Here is a 25428-nt window from a genome sequence, read left to right as displayed (position 1 = left end):
CCAGCCATTTACAATATTATACACTACCTTTTCGAATCCATTAACCGGATCATTTGTCACCTAGAAACTTCTTCAGGCATCGAATGAGAAATTAAGAGAGATACGGTAATTTTTTATTCTCAATAATACGAGTTCAACAATTACGTGATATCCTATTATGTGACTACCGGGTACATTATCGTTACATTCAATTACTCAATGACACGTGATTAGAAAAATTATTTTCTTCTTTTCACTATATTTCCAAATAGAGACCATTGTTTGTCTAATTTCGTTAATTCATATATTTGTTTAATTAACGAATTTAATATATATATATATATAGGATTTATATTAATTAATTATTTGATACGATACTATAATATACACGTTCCTGTTGTAACATAAAATTTCCATCAGCACCTGTAACTTAAAATCTAACGTCGAAGTTACACGAAGGTTAAGAGCTTATCTGTAATCCCGAAGCAGCTTCCACGGCTAGGAATTCGAGATCTCGAATGGAACGGAGCGAGAGCACGTTGCACACCCGGAGGAGGATCTCGTGGAACGAGTCAAAGGTGGCACGAGCGAGTTGCACGGGTGTTCACGTTCCTACCGGAGCATATTTGTCCCTTTGGTGTGCACGTGACATCTTAATCTCTTCTCACTCTCTCTCTCTCTCTCTCTCTCTCTCTCTCTCTCTTTCTCTTTCTCCTCTGTATCCGTTCATCTACTTCCATCCCTTTTGACTGTTCTTTTTCTTATTTATCGCCCGTTTCCCCTTTATCTCTTTTCATCTACGTCTCTCTCACTTTTCTTCCACCTTTGTTCACCCTTATTGATGATTATCTCGTTGCTTTCTTTTCGTGCTGTGTATACACGCTCTTGCTTCTTCCTTTCGTGCTGTGGCTACACGCTCTTGCTTCTTCTTTTTCCAAATGCCGAGCTGGATGGATTCTTCGGTTCAGTTCACCGGGAGGTGCCAGATCGGGAAAGATAGAACGCGGATTCACCGGTTTTTAGTCGTTCGATTTAGTAATTTCAGTGAAGAAGGAAGAAAGAGTGGATAGAGATTTTTCGGCATCTTCTTCCATACTTTGTTTACGTTTGCTTACTGTCGTTGGTTCTGTCCATTCTATTGATCTGTTCCTTTCTTTTTTCTTGTGGAGCAATCCTGGAAGTTTAAGTCGCCTAATTTAATCCCGAAAACTCGGGAAATTTCGGAATTCGAAGATTTAGGAATTTGGCTCGATCGTAGTTTGAGAGTTCTAGTATTCGAAAGTTCGGAAACGAGGAGATGTAAACTTTGGAAACTTTAAGATCGGAAGGTCTGAAAATTTGAGAATTTAATTTTCGAAAACCGGCGACAATTTGATAATTTAAACTTTGCAATTTTTAGAATTCAAAACCTTTGGAAGACTTAATCTTTGAAAGAATTCAAGTTTTGTGACTTTTCAAAATCTGGAAATTTGAGAATTCTGCGAATAAACGACGAAAATTCCCTTTTTCTTAGATCCACACTGATATTTCGTTGTGCATCGTATCCGCTATTACTGTTCCCTTCGTCGAATGACAAATCTTTCCAATCATAATCACAATTCTCATAACCGAACATAATTCCGCCCATATAATGCTAATTTCTTTTTTCGCCTATTATCTCCTTAGATGCACCACCGATCCTCCTCTTTTTCTTCGCGTCTCTTTTTATATTCCTCGGTTGCTGCCACCTTTGTTCGCTCGTTTCGCGCGTGTACCCCGGTATACACGAACCAAGGGTACAGAGGCCCTTAATCTTGGCACCGTTGCCCAGCGAGATTGTAATCTGAGATTCAAGTTCCCTATGGTGGGCACCCACGAGACACTGTTTTCGTGCCACCTAACGAGATCCATGCCCCTGCTGCTTTTTCAGCTTCTTCTCGTTCGACGCGTAAATATAATTAACACATGCCCTTTGCAAGCAACGAGGCAACTCTCTGTTTGGTTCTTTCGATCCCACGGAAATTCCAAATTGTGTCGTGTAGGGCCTCAGGTTAATTCTTAATGCGCGGAGCGTTTAATCTTTTGAAAACAATTGAAGAAGAGTGTTCGTGTTTTTAAATGACAAGATTGAGAAACTTGGATCTCTTATTGGAAAATCTTCTACGTACCAATGTGAGTACTGTAGTAGGATAGAATTTATAATCATGTATTATACTATATATATGTCGGAGATGAAAGGAAAACCGGAGCCTTCCCTTTGCAATTTTGAGGAAGCCTTCTAATGCTTTAGCCTAGATTTTATCATAACTGTAATTAAGCAATTGTCATTTGTAATTGTTTGATATTTGTGAAAGCGAAAGTGGGTTCGAGGTGACAACTGGTCGCCGAACGTAGCCACGGTCACGGGATAAACGTTTTGCCTGACGAAGGTGTGGATCGGTTGTATTGTTCTTCCTAGAAATCACATAGAATTGTACTTTAGAGATGTCGATATAATGGGACACACGTTGTATTAGGAATCAATCTCCAGACAGAAACTGCCTAGCAACGGCGTTTGGATCTTTCTCGATGTTTCCAAAGAGTATACAACAAACTTTTGACAGAAATTGCCTAGCAACAACGATTGGAACCTTCTCGATGTCTCCAGCGAGCATATAACAAACAAATGCAGTCGTATAGCGAAAAAGATTTTCATCAGATATTCTTTCGTGTGATCGCCTTGGAAAGTGATACATCGAGCAATTTACCGAGTGTCTCAGCAATCGTATTTTTGTGTTTAAAATTATTCTACACATAGTAAAGAGTTATCCCGTTGATCGTGGATTCGTTTGAACCCCGGAACATTGTTAATAGCGTTAATTAAATTCATTATTCGTAAAACCTATCAATCGTTAATTTCATTATTCGTTAAATTCATTATTCGTAAGACATATTATTCGTTCCTCTTATCGTTCGTTAAACTTATTATTCTTTAATCTAATTATTAGTTAAACTTATCGTTTGTTAATCTTATCATTTATTAAACTCATTATTCATAATATTTTGTAAAATCTTGTTTATTCGCGTAAATATATTCTCTGTTTCGTAAAACAATGGCTAATTCAAACGAAGAATCGTTACGCGCCTTAAATCCTAATGATAACCCGACATATATATATGTATTATATAATTCTATAGAATTTAAGTACAATTTTCTTATTTAGATTCCACTTTAATATCAATTTGCTAAATGTTGATTTATATATTATACTATTAATATCTATACTTTGTATCATTACGATACTGTAATATTAATTTGATTAAAAATGCGAAAAATACAGACGACAGTAAACATTCATCGTTTCTTGGCTTGATTGACTATGCTGTGTATCTAACAGAATGGAACATCGAGATTTCTTTACGACTAAACCGCATACAGGGTGTTCTACAGGTACACTTTATCTTTTCACGAATTTGGACTACGTTAATGCGTAAGTTGCTGGGAAGCTTGTTTCTTGGCACTTGCAGTGCTTTCTGCAACCACTCTTCAGCCGTGTTTTAAAGCGATAAATTTCACAAAACGGCTATTTGGCTATTTTACAACAGAATATTTCGTGATGCGATACTCGATACTGCGAGACCTGGTAAAGGGAATTATGTAATACGTGGAATTCGTATACACCCTATATACTTATACAGCCAGAAGCAACAAGTAGTATCGGACCACTCCACCCACGACATTTAATTCGATAAAGTCGTCTTGTTAACCTTCCACCTCTCCGCATCTCCGACTACGCTATTTGCAGTAATTGCAAGTCGATATTTCTCACAGTGTTTCTACGATTCGAGTGTGATTTTTATATAGCTTCTATATATTCTAATTTATTTATTTATTATTTATATATCATAATTTTCATTTCATTTTAATTTCTGAGATGTAAAATGGAAATGTTGCAATGCTTGATGGTCTACTTTGAATCCTATCGAGTGTTTCCTTTACTCGATGCCACTTTTGCTCTCCTTGGTTTGCAACACTGTTGCGGTTAGTTTTCCTCCGGATAAACTGACGTCCATGAAATAACCCGAAAGCCAACGATCATTATTCTTTTACACTTTCTTGACTTGGGTGAAAGTACTATTACAAGCTCCCACCGATGTTCACTGAACAAATCAACGTATTTCATTTTTTCAGGTCTTTTCATTTAGACACAGGTAAATAGAGTAAATCGAATTTTTAAAAAACATCATGTGTATCTAACAGACTATCGCGAGTAACCCGCCCAACTTTCATGGCCCGTCTTTATTTCCTTTGCACTTTTCTTGTTAGCCTTTTTATCTCGGTAATTACCAAACAGGGAAGAGAAAGAAGAAACCTTTCTAGTTTCAAAATCCACACGCAATATTTCATCCATTGCAATTATTTCGCAAAGGTTTTGCAAGAACGCGATTACTCGCTATCATTTGACAAAGTAACTCGTGTTTCTGACCCCTTCCACCTCAAAACCAACATATTTTACCTATCGCAGTAATGTGCCGATAAAGGAACACGATGACTCACGCACTCGACCAGTTAACTGCGTTCGACGTGTATACACGTCAATCCAAAACTCTATTTAAGGTTTTTCAAACTAAATTCCGCAGCTAACATTGTCATTCGACAACGTAGTTCATATTTCAATCCCTTTCTACCTCAAAGACCATGTATTTTACCCGCCGCAATTATCTTGCATATGAGGATACACTTTCACGTAAATTTAATCACACCCTTTAGCTCGAGCAAAATGGTAAAAGAAATACTTTAAAAACACAGCAGGCTCGTAGCCTCTTTAGGGCTTCGTGATTAAGTCGCGTGCCCTTTCGTCACGCCTCGCCTCGGAATCATCCAACTATGTCGTAATCCTTGATCACCTGTCTCTGGTCGTCTCGGTACGCGAACAGTTTCCAGTGAGAAAACAAATCAAGAAGCCTCAGGTAACAGCTACCTGACGAAAGCGGATCTGCCTCATGCGTACGCTCAAACACCTGCTCCCTCGATTTAACTCCGCTAGACCAGAACCCAGTAATCGTTTTCCTACAGAACTTTTTCGTCCTCTTGAGCATTTAGAACCATCGGAACACCTACGAGGATCATTCTGCGAGTTCGGTAGCTATAAACCTGTTTCTTCGATATAATTTGTTCGTTTTTCACACTGTGAGATGGGTCAACGATGATTTCGTGGTTTCGGTGCCCGCCTTTTTTTAAATAGACTTTTTAATAGAAAAGTAAAAAAGGCTTAATAGATGCTGACAGGATAGATGAATCTAATATTATCCAATATTGTTTCTCTTATTCGAGAGATGGTGCTATCTCGAAGAGTTTGATATTTGTTGTTTGATATTTTATTGCGTTAGAATTCTTTGGTGAAATTGTCTTTCCCACCATTCTTTATTATTAAATTATTAATTAAATTTAGGCAACGTCTTTTGAAAATTATATTATATTCTCCTCCTTACTTGTAACTCCTAATCTAACAAACTATACAAGTTGTTACTCTAAACGTAACATCTTAAGCTTCTCTAAATTCACAAACCATATTCTCCATAAAAAACATGAATTAATTGCACCAGTTTTCTTAATTAAACCCAAGCAACATCTTTTGAACATTATATTATATTCTCTTCCTTACTCGTAGTTCCTAACCTAACAAACTATACAAGTTTTTACTCTAAACGTAACATCTTAAGCTTCTCTAAATTCACAAACCATATTGTCCCTAAAAAACATGAATTAATTGCACCAATTTTATTAATTAAACCCAAGCAACATCTTTTGAACATTATATTATATTCTCTTCCTTACTCGTAGTTCCTAATCTAACAAACTATACAGGTTGTTACTCTAAACGTAACATCTTAAGCTTCTCTAAATTCACAAACCATATTCTCCCTAAAAAACATGAATTAATTGCACCAATTTTATTAATTAAACCCAAGCAACATCTTTTGGACATTATATTATATTCTCTTCCTTACTCGCAATTCCTAACCTAACAAACTATACAAGTTGTTACTCTAAACGTAACATCTTAAGCTTCTCTAAATTCACAAACCATATTCTCCCTAAAAAACATGAATTAATTGCACCAATTTTATTAATTAAACCCAAGCAACATCTTTTGAACATTATATTATATTCTCTTCCTTACTCGTAGTTCCTAATCTAACAAACTATACAGGTTGTTACTCTAAACGTAACATCTTAAGCTTCTCTAAATTCACAAACCATATTCTCCCTAAAAAACATGAATTAATTGCACCAATTTTATTAATTAAACCCAAGCAACATCTTTTGAACATTATATTATATTCTCTTCCTTACTCGCAATTGTTAACCTAATAAACTATACGACTTTTTATAACCTGAACACAAGGTATAAGGTTTTTAACCTGACAAAATACATCAAGGTCAATCCACATGAAAGAGAAGTTTCACAAAGAGAAAGATATAGCCGGTCCAAGTTTGACCACCTATCGAACGATACAAAGATGAAAGTTTCACTTGGAAAGTGATTCGCGCCAGTGATTTCCTCCGGCGAGCGAATCCACCCTTAATACAGACGCGAGACCCAGCTCATTTATTTTTTACGCGTTCTCCCCTGCGATGAGCAGCACCCCGCGCCAAGTTTTTTGCCGGTCGAATTCGAAAGAACGCGTCCCGACCACGAAGAGGTCAGCCAGGTGAACGTTAATTCGTCGGAGGCCAAGATATCAAAGAGGACCGCCAGGATCCTCCGGAGGATTCAACGAAACCGCCATTAAGGGCCACCGAACCGTTCACTTTCATTCCTTCTGCATCAACCTCGACGTTACGGGAATAACAAACCTTCCTTTTCACTCTGTCAGTACAACTTTTCAATTATACATACCGCGAGTTAGCCCGTAACTGGCTTATCAACCCTTCCAGAACATTCTGATTATGTACTTGTAATAATTTGAGATCACCAGGTACAGATATATAAAATTCGATCATCGTCACTAACGTACTTGCGTTATTTTATGCACTGGCGATATACTTTATTCACAAGTAGCGCGTAATTATTTACAAATGGAAATTGTAAAATTCCAAAAGCGCAGTATTCCCATTGGCGCGTAAAACGTTATACGATAAAAAAGCATGTTCTCAAATATTCCACTAACAACATTGTCTGCCTTCTAATAATCTAAAATTCTACAATATAAAGGGCTGTAAAAAGATATTCAATTTTGTGAATGGACCGTTCTCGCATAAAGCAGATCTTTGTTTGCCTGAATCGGTTGAGATAAACAGCGATAGCTTACAAATTGAGCCAAAACTACTTGTCATCTGCATAATAACAGTTCGCGATTCAAATAAATCAGTTTAATCAGCAAAATTACCCACAACTAGGTGAACCTCTATTTAATTATTTTGTCCTTTCAAATAGAAACCTGCGCGAATATAGCAAAGAATCCTGAAATCCTTGGCAAGCAATACGCTCGCAACGGTTCAACTATAAAGCCATAAAAGATGACAAAATCCTTGAAAACTGACATCCTTTCGAAACGCGTTCGCCAATAATGAACGAAGAATCGTAGAGTCATTGAAAGGCGGTATTCCCAAAGGGGCTTGTATACTTGTCAGCATAATTGGAAAGCGTATTTTATCCACATAATTACTCAGCTACTCTTCCTGGCATTCCGATGAGTAATGACATTTTGACTACTAACGACACCCCAGGACCCCGAAAAGATAATCGAAGAAAATTTCCTAATGGATCGTGAAATTTGAAAAGCTATTAAGATAATTGCTTTCGATAATCCGTGTTTCCTACGATCCAGATCGGTGTCGACTATTATCGTAAGATCACTTCGTATGGTCGAGAGGACACGAAATTGGAGAGTATTAACACGTCGTCGATGCGATCAGCGGAAACAACGGTTCGAAAGTGACCGGCAGCTTTCAAATGACTCGGATCTAACGGGGCAATTCACGGCGATCTCGGGGGTATCGAATGACTTTGTTAGCGAACAAATTAGTTTTCCGGCCGTTTCGTCGCGTTGAAATTTCGCTGGCGATCCCCAGAGGATGGTAGACCACCCTCCGAGGATGCCACGAGAAATAACGGATTTCTTAAGATACGATATTCCACGACTCATCCAGTGACTAGTTGGCAACGCTTTACATTTTGTTACGTTTGCTGTATTTACGAATTTCCTTAAGGGGTCCTAAAAAGGATAAGATGAGACAGAAGTAAGAATGAAATAAAAAATAGATTATCTTCTGCATCAGAAATTATTCGAACATGAATTTTCTACTATATCTTTAAGTGCCAACATCTCGACTTTATAAATACTGACACGCTATTTCTTCCACCAAGCTATAGAATTATAGTTTATATTTCTATTAATCTCTATCAATGTTTGTATATTTATTTGTATGTTATTTTATTTATCTTTATTGTTACTAATTAATACAAATAAGTTTCACTGGAAAGCTGATAAGTATTCTGAAAAAGTACTCTGAAAAGTACAGAAAAGTTCTGAAAAGTACTCTGAAAAGGTTGACAAATAAATACGTATAATACGATTGAAGAAAACAGTGATATACTATGGATTAATATGGATTACTATGGATTAATATTAATAATCTGTTAATAAATAATATTAATAATCAGTGATATACTATGGATTAATATGGATTACTATGGATTAATATTAATAATCTGTTTATTTCCCTATCGTTTAAAGAGTTTAATACGTAAGAAAAATACTTCCACCGGCATAAATTTAGACTTGAATAGCTCTTAGCTAAGATTGGGTAGTTTCCGGTTAATCCCAGGGTAAGTCCACAGAGGTCAGGAAGTAACCTTTCTGACCGGAACCGACTACCCTTCTAGATGTTGGACCCTCCACGCGGTTTGTCTTAACCGCTGTCTTTCGACTGCAATAGTTAAAGCATCTTTGTCTTCAACCACGAAGGATCATTAATCTAAATAGTACACGACTTCTATACAACTATATAGTATAGTATTTTTATAATATTTCCATCATATTTTTATTCCCCACAAATACATAGAAATCCACACTTGAATAATAATTATAATTTAGGTATATTATATACAAAGTGTCCCACGCAACTAGGACAAGCTAAACGTAAATAGAAAAATGCGTTGTCTTCGCTCGTATTTCGTACGATAAATTTTACAGCATCAAAATTGAAATATCTTTTAAATCGATCATTTGCCGATCCAAGTATCTTAATATCTTTTTTTGCACAGAATTAAAAAATTCTTCGAATGGTATATAAAAAGATGAATAGTTCCATTTAAAAGAACAAAGGTGACTTTAAAATCTTCTGCATGTTCCATTTGCTTGGGACGCTATAGATATAGATACGTGGATAGATAAAAATGTTTTAAAAAGGACTTTTACTACTTTCTGTGCGACCTCGACGAATCGCAATTTTTGAAAAAAATTCCTTTCGCGCGTCTATCAGGAAAATGAATTTTTCCAAAAGAATTCCAACCTTTCGGTGCAATTTAAAAAAAATTATCCTGTTTCAAGCGATGTACGAACACTTTCAACACCCACTGTACAATACGAAAATAAAATAAGCGCATCGAATAGCGCTTAATTCGTACTATACATTATCCGGTGTGTATCAGTATCGCGTATGAATATCGTCGAAGCTATAAATTATGACAAAATCATGAACGAAATCTACTCGGTTTAACGATACAACGCGGACACCTCCCAAGTCGATTGGAATCGTTTAAATCGATTTGTCCTGCGACGCCCACCTATTGGTAAATATCATGGCAGCTTCGAATAATGACAACGAACGAACGAACGAACGAAATTTAATTTTTATTGAAACGTAGAGCAGAGATACATTGGAAGTAGGTTGAATCGGTTGAATTCATTAGTTTTGCGATGGTACGTTTCTATGGGGTTATTATGAGAACGATTACGTTGGTACGGTTAGAGAAGTTGAAACGGAAGTATCCTAAGAGAGTAACAGCTACCGGTTGGAGCTGTTTCTCGCGGTTGTTAAGACAGTTTCGAGGAGTTTATGTTCCTTGACCGGAAGCTCGTTCTTGTCATGGCAAAGGCTGCTCGCTACTTGTTACTGCAATTTACATTTCGCTCCCTAGAACGCGCATCAACTTTTCAAGTAAACTAAAATTCCACGAAACTTGGTCATTTTTACGTTTAATTAGGCATAACACGTGTTTTATTCAAAAGTTACTGCCTCAAGTACGAGCCCACTTTGTCATACAGGGTGTAGTTTACCGAGTAATCTGTAAAAGCGGCGATACGAGCTGATTCTTTGTGAAAAAATAAGGGGGAAATGTGGAACAACGTTCTTTCATATGACGCTTCGTCTTCGAGAAAATTGAGTTGGAAAATTTATCAAGTATAGTCGTACGTGACTAATTTCGGGCTGGACAGGAAGAGATAAGCGACAGGACGTTACTCTGTGTGTGAAAATAGATCGAAAATGTAGAACAACATTGTTCCGCAAGACGCTTCGTTTATGGGAAAAATAAATTTGGAAATTTATCAGACTCCTATGCTAGGCCAATCCTTAACTGAACACGTTTACATTTTATTCTCTTAAAAATGACGCTGTTACAACACAAATTTATCAGCCTTAAATTTTTTACGAAATTATCGGAATTAACTCTCCTGGTATAGTACAGCACAGTACTTTTACACACACGTTTCGTTGTTTTTCCTTCTATTTTTTCCATTCCAGCCAAACCAAAGATTTTATTTCGAACAAAGGGAGATTACAGATATCTGTGAATTTATTTACACTATAATAACTTTTCTTTTTTCGTATCTCATGAGAGATAAGAAGATCTACGAAAAGCTCTTCAGTGATTCTAATATTATACAGTTTCTGTTAAAGCCAGAAGATTCCAGACAATTCCAGACGTTATCTAACCAAAAGCTAATTGTCAAACCAAATGGTCTTTCTGAATCGACTTTCTGAATTATCCTTTCAATTTTAATTATCTCGTCCCTCGACAAATAGATAGAACAAATAAGGTGCTGGTTCTAATCGACTCGATACCTCGACTTTGCTCAATGAACGTGTTTGTGAATGAAATATCTTACAACTTGTACACGCTCAAAGTACAGATTCTCAGACTGCGGGACGACCAGCTTCTAGCAAATATTTTCTGTTCCTGTTTCTTTATCGTCGTCAAGTTACTCTGAAACTGGGAAAGATAACTCGGTTGGTTAAATAATTGCTTTCGTGGAAACTGGAGAAAGGTCCTTCTTTCGTTTACTAATGAATGTCGAATCGTGATTCATGATCGAAATAGATGATGAAATAGATTTCTTCATCGATGGAAACGAACTTCGTCCGATAGAGAGATTAATTAAAGAACAGTTAACTTTATCGACGAAAAGATTAAATCCATCAACAAGCGTTCTGCCTTTTTTCATTTAATTAGTTTAGAAATTAATTTATATAGTTGTATCATACAATATACGTAATTGATAAAATTACTTTATAAATGAAAAACATTTAGACATATAGACAGCTCTTTTTTCCATGACTCTGTTAATTATTAAGTACGAAATGTATCTCATGATAAGAAGCATTCTATTCTTCCGTTCGTTAACAAAATGTGAAAATGTTTTCGGAAATTCGGACTTGTTATATTGGCAGTTCGCAATCAGAATTCTATTTGTCTTGCGATACAGTCCAATTCTCAACTATACAGTGCAAGTACAAAGCGAATCACTCTTATCCTTGCATATGGTGTTGAAAAAATACGAAGTATATTTAACACGAAGAAAGTCGGAAGAGGTAGGAATATTAATAGTCGTTCTACACAGTAATTGCTCGCAATAATAATTTCTTCGAACAAAAGCCAACAGTCGAAAAAATCTACAGTTCCTCGTACATGTACTAGGTATATTTCTTTACCTATTGCAACACAAAGCAAAGTTGTAAAAACTTTCCCGCACCACCGTATGTATACAATCCTCTTTAAACTTCTCCAATTTTTTTTCTTTTTCATAATAAAAACATTTTATCTGCTGCGTAGCAGCGCGAACGTGTTAATGACCAAAAAAAAAAAAAACAAAGACCGCGGTGATGAAACTTAGAAAAATTCCTTTTGTACCACCCTTATCAATTATCTAATTAAAATCGATGCTATCGACAAGTGGAATCATTCTTCGAATGACTCGGCTGACTTGAAAACTTGGAAAGCGTGAATACAGAGCGACGATCGGCAATTAACACGACGCCGCTTTCACGAGGAATCTTTTAAATGAAAAAATTGAAGCGAATGATTCTACGGAAGCGAAGGACGAGGGGAAAAACGTTCGCGTGATGGATGGAGTGACAATGGCGTTCTAGTATAGTTGATTTGCGGTCGAGAGATCACACGGAAGCGGTAGGAATTCACTTGGATATTCCACGGGAGCCTGTGAGAACGCGGACGGCGTTCCTCCATGAATTTATTAGATTGAGACGATCTCACGCAAGCATCCCGGCGCTTTACAATCCACGGAACCAATTTCTACCTGGCCAATCGGAGACGCTTTCACGGTTCTATCCTGCTCGGTGAAATTCGGACGATACTATTCGCATATAAACTCATTACGTTCCATTCTGTTCTTGTACGAATCGGTCTCCGGTCAAATACGTACAGTGATTAACTGCGGAAAAATACAATAGGCGTTGTAAATATTCTTCCGAGCTCCACTTCCACTTTATTTCCTTCCTTTCTTTCTTTCATTCGCTCATTTCGAATTGGATTTATCTGCGGGCTATTTACGACACGCTACAGTTGCACGCAACTGAACAGCTACTTGTAATAAGCTCGTGCCCTTTACGAAAATTCTATGAACTCAGTGACAGGTAAGCTTCGTTTTTAATATGAAATAGAATGACGCTATAAAAGACGAATCGTTTACTTGCGGTAAAATACAGCGTAAGATTGGAAGAATGATTTTGGACGATCTTCGCGACGTTGAAAGTAGTTACAAGTATGTGTAAATATTTAGATTAGTTGCTTTGCGATAGATCAGACAGGAAATATCCGCAACAACTCTACATTTCGCTATGTTAAGTATTATACGCATTATTTTGTGTCGTTGTTGTCGTTGGGTGGCGGAAGTTCATTGACTGTCGAAGAAATTGGAAAAAATTGACGTTTCGAAAGGAGAAGGCTATTCAAACCGAGAAATTGGAAAAAGAATTAATGGAAGATCTAAGGTAATTAATAATTTCTGTAATGACTCTGTAAATTATGGACAAAGTTATAAAGGGAGAACGAAACGAATTTGGATTATTCAAGACTATTCAAGCGAACAGCACTGTACGTACAAGCTTTTCATTGTATCAGTAGACATATTTATGTATTCATAACACGTGTCAGTTGTTGCGAATGCCGTTACTTCTCTGCGACTACATTACTTGGAAAAGATTTCTGTCTTTTAGAAACTGTAAGACACGTTTTATTCATTCGTTTTTACTTAGTACCGTTTTGAGGTTGTTTTCGAATATTACGTTCTTGCTTTTCCTTTTGAAATGTTGGTCACTCAATTACTAAGCGTTTGACTGTAAATCTACTCAGTCGAAACACCTTCCTCGATCTCCGTTTTTCACTGACCAGTTAGCGACCTCTTTGAAAAGTGCGTACCAAAAACGTGTCGCAAAAAATAAGCGATGACGAGTATACTCGTCAAACATAGAGTGACTGTTATAATATAGAATTAAGTTGCAACCAAGTGACTGTTCTATCTTTTACTTTTATTACCGACAGAGCTCGTCATAGCACAAAATATCGCCAGTCCCTCGTGACGAGTATACTCGTCAAACGCAGAGTGACTGTTATAATATAGAATTAAGTTGCAACCAAATGACTGTTCTATCTTTTACTTTTATTACCGACATAGCTCGTTATAGCACAAAATATCGCCATTCCCTCGTGACGAGTATACTCGTCAAACGCAGAGTGACTGTTATAATATAGAATTAAGTTGCAACCAAATGACTGTTCTATCTTTTACTTTTATTACCGACATAGCTCGTCATAGCACAAAATATCGCCATTCCCTCGTGACGAGTATACTCGTCAAAAACGGGTAACCGGTTGATAACTTGTACATTATACTTGTCACAAAGCGTACTCGACAAGCTCAATAGCGCAGATAGTATGTAGGATCTTGGTATACAAATTTTTCTTGTTAAGTGAAACACTATCGCTCAACCGTTGTCCAAAGTCAAGTTCTTACTTTTTCACCCCCGTCTCTTCTACATTCCGGAAGAGCACGTAGTTCAGCAGGACTGCAGCTCGAAAGCATGAATGAAATCGCGCGTGCCGCTTCCACGGGTTGCGTGACGCCGGTGGCCGTGTGGTGGGAGTAAAACGGAACGTGTGGATGCGGCCTAAGTGTGGGTGGTTTGCCAGGCAGCGATCCGACGCGATTCACCTCCGGGGCGGACGGAAGCATCGCGTGCGCGTGTGAACCAGCCAAAAGGGGAAACGCGTGCATCGCTGGTTCAGCGTAGGCGGAGTCGATCCAAACGAAAACGTTGAAACCCGCACATGCGCCTTATTAAGGAGCCACCCACAACGTGCGTTCACGACCAGATCCTGTCACGTTGCCAATCCTAAAAGATTTTCGTTCGTTTGTGTCTTATATTCTTTTTTTTTTTTTTGCTCTTATTTGCATTTGAAGATATGTCGATTTTGAGATTCGTAGGAAATTTTCCTAAAACGATCGATAAATATCGTCGGTATTTCAAGGCTCTCAACGTATAATGTTGCGATTTGTCGATAAATATTGACGATATGTACATCGCATTCGATGTTCATTGACATTACAGTCAGCTTGGAGAGTTAGCGTTCGTTCGATGGTGAGGAAGAAAGCTCGTGTAGACATCGTTTTAGCGGTGTAAAGTGAAGATGATAAGGAAAGGAAAGGGCTAGGCAGTGACTTTTAATCAGTCAGCTGTTTTTGACGAATATACTCGTCATGAAGAAATTGCAATATATTGCGTTATGACGAGTATACTCGTCGTCGTTTACTTTTTGCGGCACGCTTCTCAAAGAGGTCGCAGTAGCTAGCTGGTTAGAAAGAGATTCATCTTCGCATATGAATTCCTTCAATTAGATTCGAATATTTAGTATTACGAAAGATTCGAAAGTAGAACACTTGGGTTATCGTCAATATTATATATTGACAATATGTATCTTTTTAAGAAAATATAATTTTTATATAATTTTTGATAAAAAATTGCTTAAAATTACTGGTCGAAAAGTCGACCCAATACGGAGTTTAATCGCAAATACGAAATTTTTGGATCGTGTACATTTTAAAATTTAATTGATGCGATATTGCCTGTCGTGTAGTTTTGATGTTTTCGGATGTTTTAGAGTACTCTAATCATATTATCTACCTGAGTTTTGGATTATATGGATAATTGTGTTTGTCGAACCATTTCGATTGTCATAGTCACAGGTCCGCAGACTATGGAAATCCCGTAGATTATTCGGCAGGCAGTTTCACATAGTTTCAGCGAAGTTACGCAATGTAGCTGGATCTAGTAGCGTGACTTTAAACTACTTGTTCACCATCAAAGTTTCGAAACTTTTGACATCAGAATAGACTGCAACCTTGCGTTACAGTCTTTGTGTCAAGTGTGTAAGATACGTGTAACGCGTGTGTTACAGCCTTTGTGTCACACGTGTAACAGTTAACTGCTACACCTTCAAGTTCACTTGTTGCTTCGAATCTTCCTTCGAAAATGATGTAGTGTAAGTAAATACTCACGAAAGGTAATAAGTTTCCTTTAATTAAATATTGAAATATCTTTGTTTAACTTTAATCTTCTTTCGGTGTAAACGATTTATCATTTTATCGTTGTATCGATCTCCAAGATTTAATACATAACAATTAGAAAATTCCGATAAAAAGCTATCTAATCAATTAGAATTTCTTTTCTCATAATTCTAGTTACAGCACGGTCCAGCGAATACTAAACTACAATACGTCTCGTCCTTGATATACAAATTAATCTTACATTGCTCAGCTACGGTGTTTCAAATTTGTCTAACGAAGAGGTTCAACCATCCCGTGTACCAGGTGGAATTAAAAAAATATACCTGTCCAGGCCAATAAGTTTTTCCAGAAACGAATGCATACTTCAATTTACCACAGTTTCAGAGCAAAGAAACGCTTCGATAATAACAGAAAACATGGAAATTTTCCTTACACTCCGCAACTGTGATGCTCCAAATTTTCCCATCGAAATATTCCATTGTAGAATAATAATTGCAACTGTAAATGAATATCAAACAATATTTCAAAATATCCACTTCCAAGTATCGAAAGATACGTAAAACCATCAGTTGTCCAAAGGGAACTTAAATTTATCATAAAGTAGCGAAGTCAGTGGCGCTTGGAGTTGCAATGATTTCACGATAGTGTTACTATATATTACAGCGTCGAAAGGATCCAGGAACGATCGGACGTGCGTGCCTAAGGCGATCTTTAATGGCAGAACATCTTTTTGCCCAAACTGTTTCGCATCGCTGCCAGTCGTACTGTTTCCGTTTCGATGTCGAATAGAGTAGCCGCCTGCACGATTCGGTCCAGTTGCGCGATCGATAAAAGCATCCGGCAAAAACTCTGCACAATGAAAACTTGATAGCTCGTGGAAACATTCGAGGCAATTAGAACCTGCATTGCTTCGAAAAATCATCGCCATTCTTTATTTAGTACGAGATTTCTCAAGTCAAGAGGAAGAAATCGCAATTTCTTCGTTTTTCTTCAAGTTGTCTTGAATCGCTTCTTTCCAGCAGATATACTATTCTATGGTCGCTCTTAATTATCTGGATTTATCGCGACCATGTTTACCGCAAATTAAACGGGTTAATAGAAATAACGTATTCATCGTTAGCTGTTAAAATTCATTTATTAAATTGAATTCATTTATTATGAATTATTGAAATAATAAATACGTTGTTTCTGTTAATTAGTTCTTTTCATCAGATACATATACTATAGCGATTCTTGACTTGACCAGTTAGCTCTTTGAAAAGTGTGCACCTAAAACGTGCGGCGAAAAGTAAGCGACGACGAATATACTCGTCCAACACAGCCTACGCGTGGCTGTTACAATATAGAACGATGTTGCAATGAAACGACTGTTTTATTCTTTGATTTTATTACTACAGACCATTGCTATTGCTAAACATCACGTTTCAGTAAAATGTTCCAAAAGGGACAAGAACCAGGTATTTTTCTATGTGTATTCCGTTTCTCTCCGCACACTTTTTCCACCATATTAGCAATTTTCTCGTTACACTTTCTACGAAACTAGAGGGCTGCTTCGCAAGCCAATTGCACGCGAAGTGCTCTTCTTCGTTGCTGTTTGCAACGTGCGTTGTCCTCCTTACGCCTTTTCAGGCGGTCGTGATTTTGCGCGACTTCAACTCCTTCCGAATGATAGAAACCACGCTTCCTTCACTGATATTAACTTTCGAGCAGATTTCTCCGATCATTACGCGTCCACCATGCTCCATCAGTCGCCGAACAGCTTCGATGTTCGCTGGCGTTACGCTTGTCTCGAACGTATCAGAAAACAGAAAAAGCTTGTCCTCTCGATAATGTTTCATCCCCAAACTATAGTCGCGATCCACGCCAAATTTCCAAGACTTTTGTGCCGCCCAAACTCAGAGCAAAGGTTAGAACACAAGTTCAGAAACTTGATATAATTGCGCGTTATGCAACTGATTACAATGCTGCTTTTTCCCACATTGTGTTAGCTACCGAAGAAACGGTAAATAGAGTGCACGTGGAGTGGAAGATCTTCAAGACACGCCTACCTGAACTCCCACGCAGTCACATCTGGATAAGTGACACTGTGCAAACGCAATGTACCACACGCGAACCGGCTAATATTTGATCGAATTTCCTGCTAAATATTTGAAAAAAAAAGAAAGGAAACTATTCACATTGAACAAAAGTGCCCCAATTTACACGAGCCAAACCAATGTTATTAGTTGGTCAATTATCAGGCAAGAGAACTATAGTGCACATTGAAAGAAGTCGATATAAACGAGAAAATTGAGAGGTAAGCAGTCTCACGAGGGAGCATTGACAGCAACATACATGCATTTACGTGCGAATGACGTCGTTGGAAACGAAGACCACCTAATGTCACGATCGCAACGAGATAAATAATCGCGATGGGTGGGCGCCTCGCGCCTTTCCGTGCACGGGCTACGGGTTACAAGCACACCTTATGGGTCCCCGTAGGGAGTCGATCTCCTCTGTTGCTCCCATAAGGTGGTACAGAGCTCCAGCCGTGTGTGAGAATCCATTCCAGTCGATTTCACAGGGGTTGTAGGGGGCCTCTTCTCTCTCCACTTCGAATTTCGCTTTCTTCTCTTCGCCCTCTTTTTCCCCGGTGGGCTCTTCTACTTCTTTCTCTCTCTTCTTCTTCTCCTTTCTTTCTTTCTTTCTTTTTTTTTCCTCTTCTGTTTCCAATACCAACGCGTTTTTGAAAGTCTCCGTGCACATGCAGGATGTTTCTGAATTTATATACTGAAGTATAATAGTAAGAAGAGTGACGAATTTACATGGAAAGAATACGGTAAACAATTATAAACTGAAAGCTGTTTGTATGATTTCGTCTTACAATATGGAACAAAACCGGGGACGAACAAAAATTCTCTTCTTTCAAAGTCTAGGAAAAATTAAAGTTTTTATTGTGTTGATATTTCCATCCAATGCTCGATGGATTTTCCTTTCTTCTTCATTGCTTCTGTTAATCTGTTAGGCACGCTATCCACTAACTTATTTAGAGTTTCGTTTTCAGTATCTGTCCACGCGAATTTTATTCTTTCCCTAAATCGACAAATATTTTGTACATGTAACTTCTCCCGATCGTAAACTTTTCCTGCTGGAATTTCTCTCTGGTTCTCGGATCCAGAAGGATCAGGTTCAGATCAGATCTCGATGCTAATAATAATTCTATTCCGAAATCTTGAAACCACTTTTTCGTAGTAGCGGCTGTACGAATAGGAGCATCGTCTTGTCGAGAAATTCTGTTCTCGTCTTCCATTTCAGTCATGAAAAGCAATAATTCGCTACGCAATATCCGCTGATATTTTGTAGCGTTCAATTTACCGTTTGCAAAAACAATTTCGCTTAACATATCCAGGCATGATTAGCGATTTCTTGGAAATATCGAACGCATAATACAGAAAATGTGCTTGCGTCTATAGTAATACACAACAGTGTAAGGCACTAGGCACGTGATAACATACAGAGAATAAAATAAAAGTATCTCTCGCTCGAGATTCGTGTTTATCGATGTAGAAATAATCTTGTTGTGAATATCTTGTCTCTTTTCCTCAAACACAAGATACGAATCTACGTTCAAATATAGAAAGAATTTTACGTTGATTTATTGTGTGTAATTGCACCACCCTGTGTATAGTTAAACACGAATCGGTTGGAAAGGCCCGATCAGGATCCCTGATAGGAGGCCCATTGGTCAACCTTGAAAATAGATTTCACAAAAATTATTCGTCGTGCTGCTTGTTCAATTAGACAGCGAAGTTATCAGCTCGTTAACTGTCGCTAGATATCGCTTCGAGGAAGTAAAATGTATTTACTTTCGTTTAACATTCGGTTAATTTTTAATCAATTGGAATGTACAAGATGTTTCGTAACGCAGTTAAACGTTTTTCATAACGTCAAGAAATTTCCCTACAATTTATGGATACTAAATATTTTCTAATTTCCTTTGGCGCCTTCAGATCGGATTCTATCTTTCATTAGTGCCAAATCGTATAACGATTCTCAATTTTCCGAACTTTAAACTAAGTAAACGTTCTTCTTAAATATCTTGGAAATATTTCTCGAAAGCAGTTTCGTATTTTTAAATCTGAACCTCCTGTATCAAGATGATATTTTATTCTCTAGCTTGCGGTATTCGTTACTGCAAAACATAATTTACAATTTACAAGTTATAATTACTTAAATCCACGGTAGATTATCGCAGATAACGTGAGTTATCTCGGATAATAAACTAATAGGAAAACTCTACTAGCGTTCATAAATCGTATAACGAAATCATAGAAAACATTTTGATAATTTGTAATTTTCTACGTGTATTTAGGTTTAACTAATTATTTCATCTTTATTTAATTATTAATTATTTAATATTTTAATAATTTACGCTTTCGTGCTGTCGGTGCTCAAATTTCGAACAGAGTGAAATTATGCTAAAGTTCAAAGTACGGATAAATCAACGGAGAAATCACTTTGACAGTAAAATTATGCAAAAATATGTGTAGATGCATAGCTGCGCAGAAACTTAACGCTAGATCTGACAAACAACACGGACGTCCTCTCTAAATGGACACAAAGAGATTACTGTTAATTATATAGCACGAAATTACGCTGGCTCCGAATTTTTTCAAAATATAAGTTCCCTTGAAATTTCGCCTTTCCACTGTACGAGAAGAAACGAATAAGAGAATGGAAAATATGCCACAAAGCGCCAAGGGTTAATTAGCATACGAAGAGATACAACAAGATAAAAAAAATACAACAAAAAATGGAAAACAGCAAGTATACGATGCAAGCTACGATGATTAGTCAGTGCTCTAGCGAAACTGAGGTCGAGGGTCTTTATAAAAGAGTGTATTATAATTAAATTATAAAAGAGCTTTGACGATCTGCTAGAAAACGGTGATACATAGAAGCTAAAGAAAGTTAAGTGAGGAACTCGATGCAGTTAATGCGACCATATAAAATTCTACATAGAAATGTTGCACCTCCTAGAGATCTTCTGATAGCGGATGAAAGTTAAATTTAATCATAATTCGTTTATAACGATAATCTATTTTGTACTTAATGGTTGTCCAGTTTTGTAAGATAGATAGCACAGAAATAGATGCTGTATTCCTTCAAGTAGGCTACTATGTTTGACTAATCGACAGTACCAGATTTCTGATACATATTCCATATGAAAGTACACCATATAATGCGTCTAAATTCCCAGTAAATCTTCAGCAAGTTTTGTATCCTCAAATCTCCTCTTCGCTACTATCGCTCTAAGCTTGTGCCACTTCAAAATCCTCTCAATTAAAATTTCAAACATATACGCCCAAGGCTCCCGAGTAACCAATGATTCCTCTACCGCCGAAGCCATTAACACACACTATACTTCCATTATGAATCTGCTTATTAAAACCGGCACTTCTCAGGCAAATCGCCAGTTCGTCCGTAAAAGACGCGAAAGAACCTTGCAACTTACTTACTGTGTGATGGATAGAACAGATGAGACAGAAGTTTAGGAGTATGGAATATCGAAGAATATGAATGATGTAACAGAATGTCGATATTCGCAACATACATACGAACCAGGATATAAATAAGGATGCAGATATGCGTATCACGACTAGCTTCGATTGGCTCGTCAAACAATCTGCAAACCTACGAATAAAAATTCCAGCCAATCACCCCATCGACAAACCCATCAACGACCCCTCCACCGACTCAAACAGGAAATTCCTAATAACAAAGTCACGAAACTGCCTCAAAAGAGGACCGATAAGTGTACTAATCGACGTAAAAGGTAGATAAAAGGTTGAATATGAAAGCCAGAAGTTTGGAGTATGCTTGGAAATGCTGGATCCTGGCAGCATAAAAATTGCAAAGTATCAATGATGTAACAGAGAATATCGATATTGGCAGCATATATACGGACCAGGATATAAATAAGGATGCAGATATACGTATCGCGACTGGCTTCGATTCGTTCATCAAAGAATCTGCAAACCTCGGTATAAAAATTCGATTCTCGGAAGCCAACCACCCCATCGACAGACCCATCAACGACCCCTCCATTGACTCGAGCCGCAAATACTTAATGACCAAGTTAGCGATTGTCCTCGCAAGAGGTCTCAGGTATATTAGCCTGTGCAGAAAATGAATGAAAGGTTAAATAGGTGCGATAGATAGCCGGAAGGTGGGTGTACTCGTTAGTGTGCGATCCCGCCTACCGTCCAATGCGGTGGCTGGTTTCCCTGGGGACTCCCTAGCCTCTCACAGCCGGCTTTTGTCGTCGTCGTTGTCCCTTCTCTCCTTCCACGTACAGCCAGCACTCTTTCGCCTTCAGGAGGAGGACGTTGGTGCGTCGCTTTTGCATCGTGCGCGATAATAGTCACCACCGTGGGTTCACCGGTTAGTACGCGTTTATACACTCAACCGTGTTCCTCGAGCGGCTGGTCGCGCGAGACCAAGAGCCGATAGTCAGTCAGTCTTTCCGATCGAACAGTCGTGATCGGATCGATTTCTTCCTTCCAGTCAAGGATCGTCTTTCGCGTTCCGACCGATACTTCACGCCTGACAGCTTATTCGCTAGCGTGTCCCGTTCTGCTGCCGTGGATTTTCCACTTACGTTCGAGTTTGCAGGATTTTTCGCAATTTACCAACGACGTTGGAAAATTTCCGAAAGTAAGCTAACGATCCATCGATATTTTTGGCATCGACTTTCGCGGGCATCGTCGTCGACTTTGATCCGTTCATACATTATAATTAGCAATCGTGATTTGATATGGAAAAGTCAGAGATGGAGGACAACTAGAGAATTGGCTGGAAGCGTGTTCGAATAACGTTGACGGAGTGAAGGAGAGTTGGTGGACTTGTACGGACAGAAGAACCGATCAATGTTGTTAATATCGACCGTCTCCTTGATTGCTATTTGGCTTTGCTTTGGTTTTATATTGCTGTCAGACTGAATAAACCAGAAAGGGGGAAAATCGTAGAAGTTGTTGAAAATCGTTGATCGACTCTGGAACAGTTGAGAAGAGAAGCGCAAGAGGAAGTGCAGTGAAAATTTAGTGCGACTGAAGACTTAATCAATGTTTTTCAATCTTCGCAAGTTTCCTATTGACTCGTGCATTGGTTATAATCAATTCTCGTTGATTTATTAACCAGTTATCGAGAGAACTGAAAAGAAGGGCACGATTGATTATTTTTGGAGCATTGGTAATAGAGATAAAGAAGTGCGATAAAGAGTAAGCTAATAGGAATCGAGAAAATGGATTGACAAATTGGTCGAGGGTGCTAAGATGATGGCGAATGAACTCGAGTACACGAGGAATGACTGAACAGGAAGAACACCAGGATGTTGTTTAAGGGAAACAGTTCGAGATTAGAGCTATTGATAGGAAAAATTCAGGCCCACAAAGAACCTTCTCGAGATGAACAAGCCAAATCGAAAGGTAGGACTCTTCGCGTTATATTTTATTAAATTATGGCACGAAAGTTTCATATCGTTTCTCAAATAAAGATAAAAATATGAAATAATGGCGTTCGTCGACAGGCAGTTTCGAGTCAATTTAACAAAAATCTAAATATTAACGATAAACGAGAAATATTCTTTACGAGCCACTTTTTCTGCGTTTCGTACAAGCGCGCTTCAATCAGTTCCCCTTCGTTTCACGCGTCTTCTCAATTTCAATCTGATCCGGTAATTGATCGTTAACTTCTACGTTATTAAGAGCATCTCACGATGACAACGCATCATCGACTGTCTGATAGAATTTTCTGAAAGCCTCGCTGTTGGAGAAGGCATACGTAATATCAATTTGACGCTGTTCAATTTAGACCTTAGAGAATGGGCATCATAGATCACAATTAGGAAGGTTGACATTTGCCATTATATATTAGTTGCCACATGTCACTCTTCTAATAAATCTCTAGATTACACCAAGATTTAGTATCGAAATTACAACAACTCTCCTTCCGTAGATTTTCTTATTTGCATTGAATTTTAGGGAACTAGTTACTTTTATTGTACTGTACAATTTTTAATATATAACAAGAGGGTGGTTTATTCTGAGAATTTTCCTCAATTTTGGTGGCAAATTGTAATGATTGGAGTAATTAGATTATCAGAATTCTAAGCTTTTAGGCTAATCACATACCATAATCGGATACATTAAACTTTCAATTGGGAGGTGAAATAATAGATTATCAAACTCTGAAATTGTAGAAGAGTTCGGTAGTATGAGGTATAAATATCTCAACGTTCTAGCAGGATCTAAATAAATCATAGCAATTCATTTAACGAGATTTTACTTAAAGATAGAATCAACGAATTGTAAATATCTCGATATTCTAAGATCATTCACGAACAATAATCGATCTTCAAATTTTTAATTAGTATTGCATACTACGTATCGGCGACATTCCATTACTCCTGAATTTTGAAAAATTCCAACATCCAGACGCAATAATTGATCATCAGATTTCTAAATGAACTTCGAACAATCGGCTGTCAAAGTGCAAATATTCTGTAGCAGCCAGTCGCAGTAAACGATTATCGAATTTCTAATTAAGTATGTGTATGTATTTCCAATCAATGAACTATTGAAATCTCAATATATTGAAAGGATTCAATGTTTCGACACGATCATTCGTGAGATCGATGAGAATATAATATTCGAAAAAACCATAATTGGAATAATCGATCAGTAAACTAGTTTCTAACTAGGTGTTGAATTAATTTACTACCAAAATCGAAATTAATGAATCGATATCGAAATTTTGAATCTCAAATAATCTGTCTATTAAAATTTCTTCGTTAGAAATCAAATTAATCTCCACCTATGAAATTAAAGCGCCCTAAAAAAAAATTCCAATTATCAATCACCCTAATAAAATACTCTAATACACTAACAGCAATTCGTAAATAACTCAATCTTCGCAATAACGAATCGTCAAAATTTCATGTCGAATAATAGATTCAAATTACCAAAACCCTAATGAACCGGTTATTGGAATCTATCTGCGATCGACGATCAAACGTACAACGAACGTCAATGAAAAAATCCGCGCAAACCACTGGCACTGGTCTGACGAGAGGAGGGCTGTCAGAGGTTCGCGTGCTAACATAAGTCACAATTAACAAAGGCGTTAAGTCGGCCCCCTATTAATAAGCGTGGTCGAAGCATCCTATAAATAGCGACGGGCACGAGGTGACAACATTATACGCGGCCACATGCGACCACAAGGGAGGCTGTATGGGCTCGCACTAACACTTGGACAAGATAAAAACACAATGCAATACGGCTGGCATCGGCAGGTCGCAGAAAAGAGCTGCCAGTGTTAAGTGCGACTATTTTCGCGTCGATGACACATCGCCGCTGATTGGACGGAATCGAGATTCTAAATAAAACCCCCTTCGAATCCTCCAACAAGCCTTCGCGTCCTTGCTTCTACTCGTTTTCACGTTATCGTCCCCCATCTTCCACCGGAATTCGTAAACTCTCGCATCTTCTTCTCGATCACTCATCGATCCGCGATCTTCTTTAGAGCGTTCATCGCCAGCTTTGAGAAACGCTGTTCTCGCATTTTTTCAACATTGCTCTTTCCATCGAATTCGAACATTGAATTTGTTGAATTTCATGGTCAGTTTCATCGCGGCTT

The 25428-nt window shown here is 37.8% G+C and overlaps 1 protein-coding gene across 2 annotated transcripts in view; it reads left to right on the top strand.

Annotated features, from left to right (window-relative positions):
- Positions 1-25428, top strand: part of LOC100742771 (zinc finger protein 423 homolog) — a 137731-nt gene that overhangs the window by 92748 nt on the left and 19555 nt on the right. Inside the window, exon 1 of one of the 2 annotated variants that reach the window (XM_033322467.1) lies at positions 22011-23219. The exons of the other annotated variant lie outside the window; for it this stretch is intronic. Within the exon in view, the coding sequence (XP_033178358.1) occupies positions 23123-23219 (97 nt within the window). The 5' untranslated portion in view covers positions 22011-23122. Of the gene's footprint in view, positions 1-22010; positions 23220-25428 lie in introns of those variants that run through there. 2 annotated transcript variants of the gene reach the window in all.

This window comes from Bombus impatiens, unplaced genomic scaffold, assembly GCF_000188095.3.
Source record: "Bombus impatiens unplaced genomic scaffold, BIMP_2.2 scf_0036, whole genome shotgun sequence".
Classification (NCBI taxonomy): domain Eukaryota; kingdom Metazoa; phylum Arthropoda; class Insecta; order Hymenoptera; family Apidae; genus Bombus; species Bombus impatiens.
The sequence above is the reverse complement of the archived record's forward strand: the minus strand, read 5'-3'. Positions and strand labels throughout refer to the sequence as shown.